This window comes from Haliaeetus albicilla, chromosome 2 (assembly GCF_947461875.1).
Source record: "Haliaeetus albicilla chromosome 2, bHalAlb1.1, whole genome shotgun sequence".
Classification (NCBI taxonomy): domain Eukaryota; kingdom Metazoa; phylum Chordata; class Aves; order Accipitriformes; family Accipitridae; genus Haliaeetus; species Haliaeetus albicilla.
The window spans coordinates 23,810,480-23,824,986 of record NC_091484.1 but is presented as its reverse complement, the minus strand read 5'-3'; the positions used below and the strand labels follow the sequence as shown (position 1 = coordinate 23,824,986).

At 43.4% G+C, this 14,507-nt stretch overlaps 2 protein-coding genes across 2 annotated transcripts in view; both read right to left on the bottom strand.

Annotated features, from left to right (window-relative positions):
* Positions 1 to 13,946, bottom strand: part of GLB1 (galactosidase beta 1) — a 48,898-nt gene extending 34,952 nt beyond the window's left edge. Inside the window, exons 1-2 of the mRNA XM_069810534.1 lie at positions 13,850 to 13,946; positions 1,832 to 2,001 (exon numbers count right to left, since the gene is read on the bottom strand). Of these exons, the coding sequence (XP_069666635.1) occupies positions 1,832 to 2,001; positions 13,850 to 13,942 (263 nt within the window). The 5' untranslated portion in view covers positions 13,943 to 13,946. The remainder of the gene's footprint in view (positions 1 to 1,831; positions 2,002 to 13,849) is intronic.
* Positions 1,893 to 13,945, bottom strand: TMPPE (transmembrane protein with metallophosphoesterase domain). Its single transcript, XM_069810549.1, has 3 exons — positions 13,850 to 13,945; positions 9,437 to 10,880; positions 1,893 to 2,001 (listed from the first exon to the last, which is right to left on the bottom strand). Exon 2 carries the CDS (start codon positions 10,789 to 10,791, stop codon positions 9,475 to 9,477), a length of 1,317 nt encoding a protein of 438 aa, XP_069666650.1. The 5' UTR covers positions 10,792 to 10,880; positions 13,850 to 13,945; the 3' UTR covers positions 1,893 to 2,001; positions 9,437 to 9,474.
* Positions 13,947 to 14,507: the final 561 nt, after the last annotated feature.

Below are 14,507 nucleotides of genomic sequence, written 5' to 3'. Positions count from 1 at the left end.
AGGGCGGCAGGGCGGCAGGGCGGCAGGGCGGCAGGGCGGCAGGGCGGCAGGGCGGCAGGGCGGCAGGGCGGCAGGGCGGCAGGGCGGCAGGGCGGCAGGGCGGCAGGGCGGCAGGGCGGCAGGGCGGCAGGGCGGCAGGGCGGCAGGGCGGCAGGGCGGCAGGGCGGCAAAAAAACCTTGTTAGCAGGAGATTACAAAGGAAGGAGGAAGCCACAGGAAAAAAATAAATACAAACAAAAAAAACAGCCCTGCAGCAATTTTGCCATTAAACAGCAGCGGGGGGGGGGGGGGGGGGGGGGGGGGGATGGAAAAGAAAAGATTCCTATCTCAAAAGACCAGTGATGCAGCAGAGACACGAACAGGCAATTTCAAAGAGAAAAGGAAGGGACTGGTTGAAAAAGCTGGAAATGCACAGAGGGCACTGAAGATATATGGGTGTTGGAAGGAGGAGGAAAATAAGAGACCTAAGGGAAGTATGAGACACTACGGCTTGTAGGAGTCACAGAGCCACTGTCAGGACCTAGGCTGATCTTCAAGCCAGACATCAAAAGGTATAATTTTCAGGTCCATTTGAGATTACTGGAATTGCCCATGTAATTATTTTTTTTGCTGCAATGAAAGTAACTCTGTCCTGAGCAAGTGTGTTACTTAATCCTGTTGTTCTTATGTGATGTGAGGGAAGATAGAACTTAATTACTTTATTAGAATACAACAAAAACCATCCACCAAACAACAAGTCACTACATCGTCACAACCCAGGGAACAGTTTTAAGACTTAAAAAAAAAAAAAAAAAAAAATAGGGCGCCCTAAATTTGGAAAAAAGCAAACTTCTTTTCTTTCCCTGCCATGTGTTCTTCACATACGAACCCCTACTAATCACATCTCCAAGTGCCCAAGTGTACAAGGCAGCCCTGCAACTTGCAGGTCAAACAAAATACAGATTTCAAAGGAGAGGAAGGAGAAATGGTGCAACACACCCACTGAGCAAAGTGCCCTGGCCTACAGGCTCTGCATGGCCAGAACCAATGCTGTCTGGCACACAAGCAGGCTGTTTCAAAGAGAAGCTCTAAGCCTTGTAATGATTTAGGAAAGAAAAAACAAACACATTTGGGAATTACAACCATTGCTTGAGAAGACTGTGCCTTACAGTTTTCTACCACTCTTCTTCCCTTGTCAAGGAAGCTTTAGCAAAAATAAGAGTAAGCTGCATTTTTTTTTTAATCGGTGCCTCACCTGTTGTAATAAGTACACAACCAGGTAGGAAAGACAAGAAAGATGGACTAAAGGTTTGGTACGTGCAACTGAAACCTGTTTAAATGGTGGGGGTTTTTTTGTGTTTGTTTTTTTTAAAGAAGTACACCCAGTTCCCAACCATTTTTCTACATTTAAACACTCCTGGTGAAATAGCTTTAAATGTTACTGCAGCCTTTGCCAATATTTTCAAGGCTTCAGGCCAATACAACCTAGGCTGTATTAAAAGGTTATTGTCCCCTCTCGCTTAGTCTGCCTTTTGACCAGAGATTACAATGCCCTTGGCAGAGACAAAGCACATACAACTGTTTTGTAATTTATTTCAGGTCACATTTGCACCCTGGGTTGTGAAGCAAAAGGTGTTGCCTATCAGCAGGGAAGTAGACTGTTAGCTATAACCTGCCCAATTGTCCCAGTCTATGCTGTTAGAGGTCATCCCATACCACTCCACTTCTCCAGAGCTTTCTCACCTACTACTTAAAAATTAATAAACCAAGTAACAATGGTAGCATTCCACTCAGCTACTTCTCATACATCTCCCAGGACTACAAATCACTTTGAAAGTCTACAGCTACTTACGTTTGAATGGCATCAAGTCCTGCCATCTTCATCTTCAACAAGCGGTCTTTCCAGTAATACCGGGGCACGCGTGAGTAGTGAATGCTACCTGAGATGTAACGGAAAGGTCTCCCATCCTTGACAAAGCAATCACAGTTATAATCAATCCCAAAACTCCTCTGGGGTATAGTCTGTATAGAAAAAAACAAAAACAAAAAAACACACACACCAAAAAATCCACAATATAACATTTTTCTGCCTTGAAAGACATGGAAAACAGTCTATACAAGATCTGTGGACTGTCCACAATAGAAGGTACAATGGTGTTAGAATAACTGATGGTGAATGGCCCTCAGCTAGCTACACACAGCCCACCTGAGCCTAACACACCAAAGGACTACAATACACCTGCCAACCACTCAGCAATGACAGGATTCACTACTACACCAAAATATGCCACATGCATTCTCCACTTTCAATGAGTATGTATATATACAGTACCATCTTTCTACAGTTTTAGATACATTTTGCAGTTGCTCACGCCAGTGCAAATCATGGGGAATTAAGGGAGATTTGGTGAATGCCAACACTTTGCACTCAATGCTGCAACCTAATAAACTGCTAGAAAACACAACCCTAATTCCAACTTAATGTCACGCTCAAGTATAGAAGCGACAGCCAGCTGAGAGCTCTTGAAGAACAAATACCACATTCTAAATGCTCCAGGACACTGATACATACATGTTTGAAAGCTTAGTTTCCAGTAAGTATAAAACTGTTTGATAGATCAGTCTGGTGAACTGCATGCATTTATGTAAGTCACTAAAAATTAGTCATTTTTGGAGAAAGTCCTACTTTCAGTACTTTTCCAACTAAGCACAGCCAAAACAGTGAACTTAAAAAAGAAGCAGGTAAATTAAGAGTAAGAATCTGCACTTCCTAGCCATAAGAAAAGTACCTTAACTTCAAGAGCATAGGATTACTCCTCAAGTGAGCCTATGATCTTAGTAAGATGTATACGACTATGACCAACAGCGGTACTTCTTTTGCTTGTGAAAAACAAGGAAAAACAGAAGACCTTTTGTTAAGTGCCTGGCCCTATGTCTTTAAGAACCTTTAAATTTCTTTTTTTTTTTAAGCAAACCTTAACATCTCGCATCTTACACCTCTCATGTATCTTTGGCATCCCTGTCACCAGTACTGCTTTTGTCCTCCACACACCACTCAATAGTTAGTTGTTTGTCTTCATGTTCTGTGAATTTATATTTGTGTTTTATCAGATTCATTACTGAGCACATTAAAAAAAATTTCCTTCAATTAAAGATCAGTAGGGATTTATGAAGTAAAATCACAAGTCAGCATATGTAATCAGTTAGGTCTCCATACCTATCAGAAAATAAGTCAGAAGTCAACCTAACAAACCTCATGATTCATTGGACGTTATACTAGTTCAAATGAAACACACCTTTCAACAGTGTAAACTAAAAGCTGTCAAAGGACACTGGCCTTGTTCTTGAAAAGACAGGCTTTGGCCTGTCACATATCAAGAACAGGGCTTAGCAATTAGGAAATCGATTACATGAAACAAAAGTGATGAAATTAGAAAGACAAGAGAGATGTAGACCATCATATAACCCCAGGTGACCCCCACTACATGAGAACCATCCACCATCGGAGGAAATCTGCCCAAAGGTTAAGTAGAAACCAACAGACCACAGAGTTTTGAAGAACCTTCCCATGAAACCACTTCTTTCGGTTAACTGGTGAACAATTTTGTTCCAATAGTGTGTACAACTACAGAAAGAATAAAGAGAAAGGAATGGAAAAAGTGAAATACAGCAGGCACCATAAAGCTGCAAATACTGAGACTCCTGGCCAACAACTGGACACAACTGCCAACCAAGAGCATACTCTCAGTGCAACAAGAGCAAAAAGGAGCCTGTGCAATGTGTCACAGGCCAAAAAAACAAGAGTACAAACTACTAAAGAGAGTACAAAGCAAAAACACACCCTCCTGAAAACTGGAGGACAAAATTGCTGAGTAGACATGCCTATCCCTATACTGTTATTAAACAGAGCAACTGAGTGAGGTAACACTTTACAAACATTTGAAGACTACAAACTCCAAGGAGGAGGAAGACTACAGAGTGTTGCAACTGTGATAAAGGCATTTCTTCACAGAAAACCTAAAATAAAGTTGTGGAAAATGTCTTAAATGCACATAGCAATGCAAAACACTCTGCCAACAGTGAACAAGTGGAATTATCTGTGTGGTGGACATACAACAGATGTGAGAAGATAACAGCCCTGAGCTGACAGAGAAACAAGAACTGCAAGGGACTGCCAAGTATGGCATAGGGGAAGCTTTTTAAACCCTGATCCCACAAACACGGACACATTCCTAACATTACTTAACAAAGAGTTCCATTAAAGTTGAAATAAATCTTGACTCAACAAAGGTATGGACATGACAGGTCTCCACAAAATCAGGACCTTGCAGACCTGAAAAATACAAACCAACTGCTCTGGAACAAAAGTAACTCAAAGGTTGGGATTCTCCCTGGGAAATTATGCTGTTGTAGTAACTCCAGGCTGTTAAACCTCAAGTATATTACCACTGCAGAGGATGCACAGGTATGTACCATCTGCTTACTTCCTTTCAATTCAAATATCTGTGACTTTTTGCTGATCTTTAATTTATAACCTGCATCTTGATTCCTGGGCATGCTGCACTAGGATGGAATTGTACTTTGTGTATCCCTGAATGAAACCATTCACTTAACACCAAGCAGATGTTTCACATTCTTCAGATTTTTTTTACTCTAGGGCACTGTGACAAGTCGCAGCATTAATGTGGAGCTGAGTGCTTCAAAACGATCATGACTAAACGAAACTCAGAACCCAGGTGCAGCAACACAATTCTGCAATACTATTTAAAAAAAGAAAAAAAAAAAGAGAGACAGAGAAGCATTAGGAAAAAAAAGCACATTAAAAGACCATTATCCCTGGAAATAAAGAAGGAGAGTCAAAATAAATTGCTGTTGTTTCCCTCAAAAAGGATTTCAGCACCCTCATTTAGACTAACCACATGAAGAGGCCTATGGAAAAGACACTTGCTCCATTTATAGCAGATAACTGTTGAGAGATGATGAGCATCAAATCAACTGTTTACATAGCTCCACCCTCGGGCGACAGACATCTTTGGCAAAGAAACAAGACTTTCTTAAAACAATAAAACAATGAAAAAAAGGTATTAATTATGAAAGTCATCATCATTGAACCACTTACCATTTAGAAGCCATGCTTTTAAAGCTGTGACCATAACTGTATGTCACCTTCCTTACACATACACTTCCTGATACAGTATTATTATGGGGGAGAGGAGAGGGAGGAAGCTTCCAGAGTACTTTGCTCTGATTCACCTCATTCATTGCCCATTGTCAACAGATTTCCCTTCGTGATCAATTACTCAACACTCTTTTATTCTCAGTGCATGACTCGACCCACAGCTCCCAGATGGGGGCTTGCAACAAAACCAAAACAGTTCTTGTCATGAATTTATGTCTGGCTCTGTCAATATTGTATACTCATGGTTGTGAATACATGAAGGAATGAATTCCCTGCATCTCCCTAGAAGCTGCGGTAGTGGGTCTGCTAGTTTGATAAGTAGATTCAACAGACACAAGCTAACTGCACGCAGTTTAAGATGCCAGTTCATTCATACCACACCTTATCAATGCCCAGCTGAAAATTCAGACCCTTAGAGGCAATGGTATAATGTTGCATCTTACATGCTCAGAACATACTCACATGGAAACAGGAAGAACTAAAGAATTTGTCCTTTCTTAAATCAAGTACGAACTTATTTTTGCAACCTTAATGCTCTTTGAACATTTTATAACGTGCATGTTTTTCAACAAAGGAAAAAAAATCATGGCTTCAGCACACAAAACTATTTAACAGTGGCTAGAATCTCTCATTCTCCAAATTTACAAAATGGGTTTTTTTCTTATTTGGAAAGCAAACAGATGTGGATACAAATCCTCAATGAACGCCTCCACCTGTGAAGATTTCTAGCATCTCATAGACAGACTATTCAAATGCAGAACACCCCAAAGCTTAAGTATGAAAATTGAGAACCACAAACCACTCATTTTCTTCTGCTCCTTCCAAAAAATTCTCTTAATACCCTTTCTCTGCCCTTGCAGCAGTCCTTTTCTCTCTGCATCACATCCTCATCTCTTCAGCCTGCACTTTGTCCCTCTAGTAGACATCAGGCAAATTTAATAGGGGCCTTACCTTTCCCACTTTCCACCATGCCTCACTTAACAGTGTGGGTGTAAGATTTTTCCAAAAGTAGTAAGTAGCTTTTTGTTGTTAAACAGAATTAGTGTGTTAAGTTAAAACTGCTCAGCATGAACTGCTACAATAACTATTAGTACAAAATAAAAGGTCATTAGAGGCATCTTTCTTGATAAGCGAATAAATTTTTATTAAATCCCAACATTTAAAGCATTTGTTATACCACAATTTACATATTTTCAAATCCACTCTATACTGATTATATAATGTAATAAATATAACTTTCACAAAGTGATGACACTATTCTGTTCTGGTATTATTCTGATAGTGATTAACTTCCCCCCCATGAACTGGCCTTCTATAGGAAGAAATATATATTCATTTACTTAAGTTCTCCAGATCAAATATATTCTACACCCACCCACACCCACACAAATTAAAAAAAAAAAAAAAATTACAAAATAAGCAGCACAGCCTTTTTTTTCATCTGGAATACTGAACACAGGTCTACATCATGCACATTCAAGCCAAATTGGAAAAAGTACAGAAAAAGCCTTGAAGGACAATTAGGGATTGCTGTCCTAGAGAGATTTTTAAAAAGGTTAATTCCTCTTACTATCAAAAAGAAAGTTGATGTAGGATACTTTCCATTCATACTTAAAAAAAAAAAAACAACAGGAAGAGGCTTTAAAGTGTTTTGGCACAGAAAGAAAACATTTTAAGTGATAACTAATCATCAAGCAAACAAGCTTTCAGAGGGAGATACTTGAAAAAATGAACAAGAACTAAATTACACTGGGAGAACTCAGTAAGTTTATGAAATTATATGACCACTCCTAAAAGGATGTTTATCTGCCCCTGGAAGGATACACAAAGATCTTCCAGAAGTGGCACATACAAAGTAATAAAGTCATCTATGCACCCCTGGGACGGACAGACCACTTCAGCTAGGTTTTTGCACACATTTGGACAGAATGAAGAGAGAAATAAAAAGAGTAGGGAAAAAAAGAAAAAAATAATACTAGCAACTCACTGGGAAACTAACACCACCTAAAACCAGTTCCACAAAAGCCTGCTGGTAAGGAAAGTTGCTCAACAATTAGTCTTCTTAACACAGTAATAACCCTCAGCTTAACAGATGAAAAGCTATCCTCCTGGACCACTGTCCTAGAGGGAATACTCTGCACCACTAAATCCAGAACACAGCTTTTAACTGAAAGCATGTTGATAAGTAAACAGAGAGTTACAGGCTATCAAGATTCTCTCTACAAAAGACCATTTGATACTATGCCACTGACAGGGGAAGAACCTCAGAAGGACCCCATGTGGGCAGTGTTAAATATACGTGGAAACTTCAGGATACTTAAGCAGATATTATTGCACAAGCATAAAAAAGTTTACAAAATCATAGGTGCTGGGAAACAGAAATTATCTAGTCGGGCAAGTAGAAAGCCTGGCTGATCAGGTGTTCAGTTTTCAGACTAAAAAAGGACTGACTTCTCCAACTCTTCCACCAACCTTCCAGTGCACGACACATTTACAGTATTTCTCAAAATTCCTCTGAGTAAAAATGCAAGATGTTTGTACAGAGGAACAGGATACAAAACCAGTTCAGCAGTTAGAAACTCTGCCTAGGGGGTGCTGAAGGGAGTGGATGAAGTGAAACTTTAAAATTTCACTTACAGAAAAAAAATCAACTTTACAAAGCCTATAGTAGTCTTCAAATACAGCCCCACAATGCAAAACAAGAACAGAAGCTGAAGAATAAAACAGAAGCATGTCTGGTTCGGGATCACACAGGAAGGCAGAAAAAGACAGAACACCACAGTTCTGGTCTTGCTATCCTGTCTCCCGCGCAAGTGCTGATCTCTTTTGCCCCATACTACACGGGTCTGCCCAAGAGGAACGCAGCTACTGGTGGGCAGAAAGGCAGAGCAAGGGAAACCCTGTGGCTACAGCTGCAGACTGCAGAGTCAGAGGCAGGACTGCCAGACTTGCATTGTTTGTGGCATTTCATACAGCAACACTGAGGTGGAAGAGGAAGGAGAGAGGACGATGAACAGAAGTAAACTGTTTCACCAGCCTGGAAAATATACACACATTAACTTACATCCTGGCTTTCTTATATTAACACAAAGATATGGAAGCAAGAATGTTTTCATTATTATTTTCTAAACTCTCAAATTTCCCAGAATGGTATTAATTTGTGTTAAGCCCTTCTAGGAAAGGGAGAGAAATTCTCCATCCCTCATTATCCTGTAGCAGTTATTCTGCCACGTGCCTATCAGACAACCAGGACACTGATACGCAAATGCTGTTAAAGAAAGACACCTGCTGCAGAGTTTAGACTTTTTAAAAAAGACACCACTTACTTGAAATATTAAAACCTTAAAGTTCAAGCATTAACCTATACGCATTGTTTTCAAATAGCATCTCCTTACTTTTGTAAGAGAAAAATCACAGAAGAGAAATTAAGCATAAACAAAAAAAATACAGAATTAAGAGGGTTGAGTATTTCAGCTTTGGATTTTGTGCTTTACATCAGGAGGTACTGTATGCTCAGACAGCAACAGAAGTTATGTTCGTTAGGAGTTTTCTTTCTCATTTGCTTTTATTAGAACTGTTTTCAGTAACTACTAGATGCCCAGTTATTCTGGGGAAAATGCCTGTAGAAAGACAGCTACTTTTACCCCTTGGTATCAGCCTCCCCAGCTTTTTAACTGGAAAAAAATGAATTTCAGGAACTGATGCCTGGCAACTTACTGTACTGGTAAGCAGCACAGACTGGAAGCCCTAGTGCATGCTGCGGACAGCAAGCAGGATAAAGATACCCAGCCTCAATTAAAAAAAAAAACAAACAACCAAAACTACTTGCTTCCTGTAACATTTCTAGCATAAGGCTTCTAGAGTTTACATACTCAGTGGACACTCTGTAGTACCTTCCACAAAACATGCATGAGCAATTTCACTGCAAGAGATCAGAACTTCACCTATCTGAGATTTGATAAGGCAGTTGCCTGATGGATAATAAACAGTGGAACATGAAGTAGCCGCAGGACACAGATATTACTAAACATGCACAGGACACACAGTATCTCCATGACATCAGTGTTATCTTTAAATGCAGAACCTCAATAATAATGAACTCAAAGAATTAATATCTTCAGTATTTTAACATGCCCCCGATTTGTTTCACAGGCCCAAGATACAGTTAGTGTTTTCTGCTCAAACTTAACACAGCCTGCTGAAGTCCACCCCAACACATCTTCTCTGGCTTCCCTGAAAAAGGATTTGCTTTCAGAGCAGAAGAGCCAATATACTGACCAAAAAGGATGACAGAAATCCGTCAAATGGAAAACTCCTCAAGGAGAACGTAGAATTATCTCTGTTATTTCAGCTCTGCTGCCCAGCCTCATAGGTATTCCAAAGTACATCGTCCCTGGGCTGACATAGACAAAGGTGTTCTGCCCAACTTCGTACAACCCAACAAAGAATGGATTCAGAAAATAAGCTCCAGCATTTAGTGGGAACATCTGCCCTCCATGAGTATGGCCAGAGAGAATTAAGTTTATGTCTGGTCTCTCCTGAAGGGCCCACTTTGCAGCAATTGGCTGATGAGCTAACAGCACTATTGCATGCTCATTGCTACAATCTCTGAGAGCTTTTTTTAAATCCATGCCATGTCCTGAGTAGCGTAATACATCTGCTTCAATATCATCAACACCAGCCAGGCAGAACCAGTCATCAGTGCTCTTCGGTGAAACAATCTTCACATTCTCGTTATGGAGTGGCCGAATGTTAAAAGATTTTAACAGCTCAAACCAGTTGCTAACATCTGATGTGTAGTACTCATGGTTTCCTGTGACAAAGTAAGTCCCCAAAGGGGAGTTAAGTTCTCCAAGAGGCTCAACAGCAGGTCGTATGATCTCTGCCTCAGAGTCAGTCAGGTCCCCAACAATCACAGTGATATCTGGTTTCAAAGCCTTAACCATTCTCACAATCATGGCAAGCTTGGTCTTCCCAACTGTAGGCCCCAGATGGATATCTGAAAGCAACACCACTTTCAGATTATTCATTGTTGATGGCAGCTTGTGAACTGGAACCTCCACTGAATTCACAGTGGGAGGCTGGGAAGCATTTAACAGCCCGACAACAGTCAGTGCAACAGTCAGCATGACTGCCAAAACTGGTTTAATCGCTGTTCTGTTCTTGTTGCCAGTGCCTGCCTTAGTGCCCCTCCCAGCCAAGAACTTGTAAGCCTGCTCTACAGAGCCTAGAGTGAAGAGGAAGAAGATAAGAATGATATAGGCCCCCAGGCAAGTGTAGGCAGCTAAAGAAAAGAAATAGGGCTCTTCCGCAACGAGAAATAGCAATGTAAAGAAGCTTGAATGAGCCAAAGCTAGGAACATGAACACAGCTATTTTCCACGGCATGAAACAGAAGGAGCTGGCAGCTGAAGACCTGGAGAATGTGGTGACTGTGCTTCTCCAGACATGAAGAGATCCTATCAACATGAGTGCATTAGCAAATAGAGCCATCTGCAGCCTTAGAAGCCAACGCCACGTCCTGAGATCGAGTTTTTCTGCCAGATAACTCCGCGATAGCATCATGGAGAAGAAAACCACTCCTGCAGCCACTGCAGCCTTTGCTTCAAGGGGCAGTTGCTTGAAGGAGATCATCTTTGCTTCCTGACCATTCCCTTCTGTTCTGCAGAAGTCTCCAGTAGGCAATAATGTGGTTATGAAGGGATGCCTTGGGTCAACAAAGCCTGCAACCAGGAACCAGTATCAGCCGTTTTAAAATATTACATACATTCCCTTTTTCCCAGACTGCAATAAAGGACTGTTACTCCACGCATACTACCCAAGACACTGGGTCATGCAGAATCACTATCATAAGGACAGAGAGGAGATTTCCTGATGTGTAATAAATCAGATAACTGAAAACTGGATTCTGGCAGTCCCCTTCCAAGCTCCCTGCCTGCCTTCCTCAATGATTCCTCCCCCCCCCCTTTTTTTTTTAATATCCTCTTTCCTCATGAAGAGTTCCTTATAGTAGATGGCAATAGATCGCAACAGTGATGCAATGAGTCCCAGAAACAATCATTATAGTACTTGCGAACAATCATGATAGTATTTGTAAACCCTGTACACATTCTGGGACTAAGCAGCTTCTGCTGTTAACTTAGCACATGTGCTTTCTGTTCTTTTAAGCAAGCAGTTGGCTCCACCTCAGAAGCAGGTATCACCCAACATCATTCTTACCAAATGCAAGAGCTTCTACTAATACATGCTACAGCAGCAGTGAAAAATCCCCCCTGGAATAGCTACCAGATGCAGCTGTGGTCCCAGAAACTGCAGATGATGTATCGGCAGATATCCTTGCCTCCAGTTGTGAATAAGACTTCCCTAAATCCCTCAAAATCAGTAGGACCAGTAAAACCCACACTGTGTTTTGCTGCTTGCTTCCTGCTCACTTCCACTACATGTACAGTTCCTGAGGCTCAACCCCTATTTCAGCATATCCTGGTCTAACAGGATGCAATTAAGTTGAAAAGGGATTAAAACATCATACACTGTGTTCCTTTAGAAGTAATGGGAACACTAAGTCTAATGCATCTCCGGTCCCAGGTTGAAAATATATAAGCAAGCATCAGTTATGTTTGAATCATACCAGAATTCCCTGTTTTGCTCTGTACTTTGCTCAGAGTTCACAGTGTTTCTACCAATGCCCAGTTTGCACATTTCTATTTAAAATAAACCTACTGTTTTATTTTCACCATAGATAAGTTTGGATGGTCTTTCGTAACAGACCAAGTTTGAGATAACAAACTACCTTATTTAAAGCCATGCAGCAGAATACACCTACTTTCAAAACACTTCCTCTCAGTCCGCACTTAACTAGAGAAAAAGTAAGCAATCATTACAACCAAAAATATCTCAGAACTAGGGCACAAAAACAGCCTTGTAGGGCTCTGCTCTGAGCTTGAGCCCAGAAGTTTATGAACCTGAGTCTGCCAGGTTGCTTATCTGCAGGATACACTTTCCCAAGCTAATTTAAAAGAACATTAGCACCTCTGCGATGATAGGACCCTGCTATATTTTGAGGATGAGACCAAGTTATAAAAAAACCCCTTCCCTCATTGCTTGGTCAGGGAACAGTCAGCTGATAGAGAAATCGTGCCTGCTGGCCTCAGTTCCTCAAGCCCTCTCAGCTGTTACAAAACTATTCTTAAAAAACAGTGCTATTTTACACACATGCCTCTACAGAAAATAAACAAAGCTAGGAAGATAAAAGCACAAGAAATGTCCTCCTAGTTCGAGTCCACAGTTCCTCTAGATACCAGGTCATATTCTGTCTAGACAACAGCAATACGAAATGCTGTTTAAAGAAATGACATAACCCTGGCCACTGTCTGTGGTCTACTCCCCTCATACTCCTCCACCTGACAAAACTGCTACATCAGGGATGTCAGAAAGCAAATCCATGCCTAGTTATTTTTGGATGTTGTTTATGAACCTGATGTATTTTAATTGGTCTAATCCTTTTTTGGAATCAGCTAAATACAATGTCCGCTTCTACAACCTCCCGTAGCAGCAAATTCCTGAAATTCACTAAGTATTTTTCAAGTAATTTATCTGTTTCAAACTAATCTATAAAATCCACCAAGTGTCCCTCTTCTAGTACTACTAAATTTGGTGAGTACTGGTTCTCCATTCCTTTTACCCACCACCTTAAGAATTTTCAAAGTCTCAGCCATAATCCCGCCCCTCACAGACCATACTTACTGCCATCCAATCTTCCCATTGATAAAGGTCTCCCATGAGACCGTGCTACTTTTCACACAGCTTTAACCACCTGTGCATCATTCAATTAGCAACATCTATCAAGATAATACCTATACTCTGCTTCAAACTCCAGGCATTAGGGACAAGGCGTGGCTCCCACAGCAATTGTAAAGAGGAAGGATTTGCCTAGGCACCTGGTTAGGCAGTGGTATGGCATCCCACTGGACAAAGTAACAACAAGAGAGTCGATGCTGAACCGGGGTAGAACAGGAAAAACTCTCCCTCACCACAGGAAGATCAAGTTCTCCCATGGGATCTGCTAATGGTGTGTAGGTATCAGGTAACCACAGCTCGGGTTCCCCCCGCCATGCGTTCCTTAATAAGGCCTCGAAATCTATTCTTTCTCAGACCGCGGTCTGAAGGCTGGAAGGCAGACAGCTGCCACCACCTCTTCGGCCCGCAGGTTCAGCGGGCAGCGACCCGGCGATCACCCCCCTCAAGCCGGCGGCAGCGCTCACCGCCCGGAAGGCGAGGGCGGGCACGGCCACCCCCTCCCCAGTACCAAACACCTAGGGCGCAGAGCGCGGCGGCCGCCGCGGCCGGGAGCGGGCAGGCCTACTGGGCAGAAGGAGCCGCCCCCCCACCCATTCGCCGCACCTGCCCCAGCAGCTCCACTCCGCCAGGCGCAGCCCCGCGACTAATACAACGCGCCCCAACCCCCAGGAACCACACACCACTAACGTATTAAAAACGGAACGACATTAATCGTCTTCCTCCTGGGGAGGGAAAACACCCCCTCCCAGCCGGGGGCCGTTGAGGCCGGCGGACCCCGCATCCCTCAGAGCTCGGAGCCATCCCCAACAGCCACGGGGCCGACAACCAGAGCCCCTCCAGGCAGTACCGCAGCGAAGCAGGGTACCTTAGAAGAGGAAACACCGAGGGGACTTACCGCCGCACGGAACACGGCCGCCAAGACGGCCAGCGGGAACAGGAGACGCAGCATGACTGACGACAACCGGCGCGACTCACCCAGGCGACCCATGACACCGCGGTGCAACAAAACGCGAGGACGGGGTCGGCCTGCCCCCCAAAGCCCCACCCTCACCGGAAAAAGACCCAGGGGACGCACGGACGTCCTTCCGTCAGACAGGCAACAACATATCCGGTGTCTGTCGCCAACGTCGTCCATAAATCCTCCTCCCCTAGCCTCTCAGAACACCGCACGCTCCCGCCGGCCCCGGTCCGGGGACTTGCCCCAGCTCCTCCGAGGGGACGAAGGGAGCCCCCCCCAGCCCCTGCCCCCCGCCACCTTGGCTGGGCAGAAAGGCCTCGCACGCCTCCACCCGCCCCAAGGAGGTGGAAGACGCATCTCCCAGGCTGCAGGCCGGCACCCGAGACGCTGGCGGGACAGCACCCAAAGGCGGGGGCAGAGGAGATGGCCCTCCGCCCATTTCCAGCCCTGCGGCCCATTTCCCCATGGTGCGCCAGGAGGCGGCAGGAGGAGGACGAGGAAATCCCGGGCAAGAGACGAGGGGGGAGGCGGCCGCCCCCCCCCCTCCCTCCCCGGGGAGGGGCAGAGGGAAAAGAAAAAGGAGCGTCCGAGGCGG

What these genes read in the sequence shown, in the direction of transcription:
- TMPPE (XM_069810549.1), bottom strand. Translation starts at nt 10,791, where the DNA reads ATGATCTCCTTCAAGCAACTGCCCCTTGAAGCAAAGGCTGCAGTGGCT.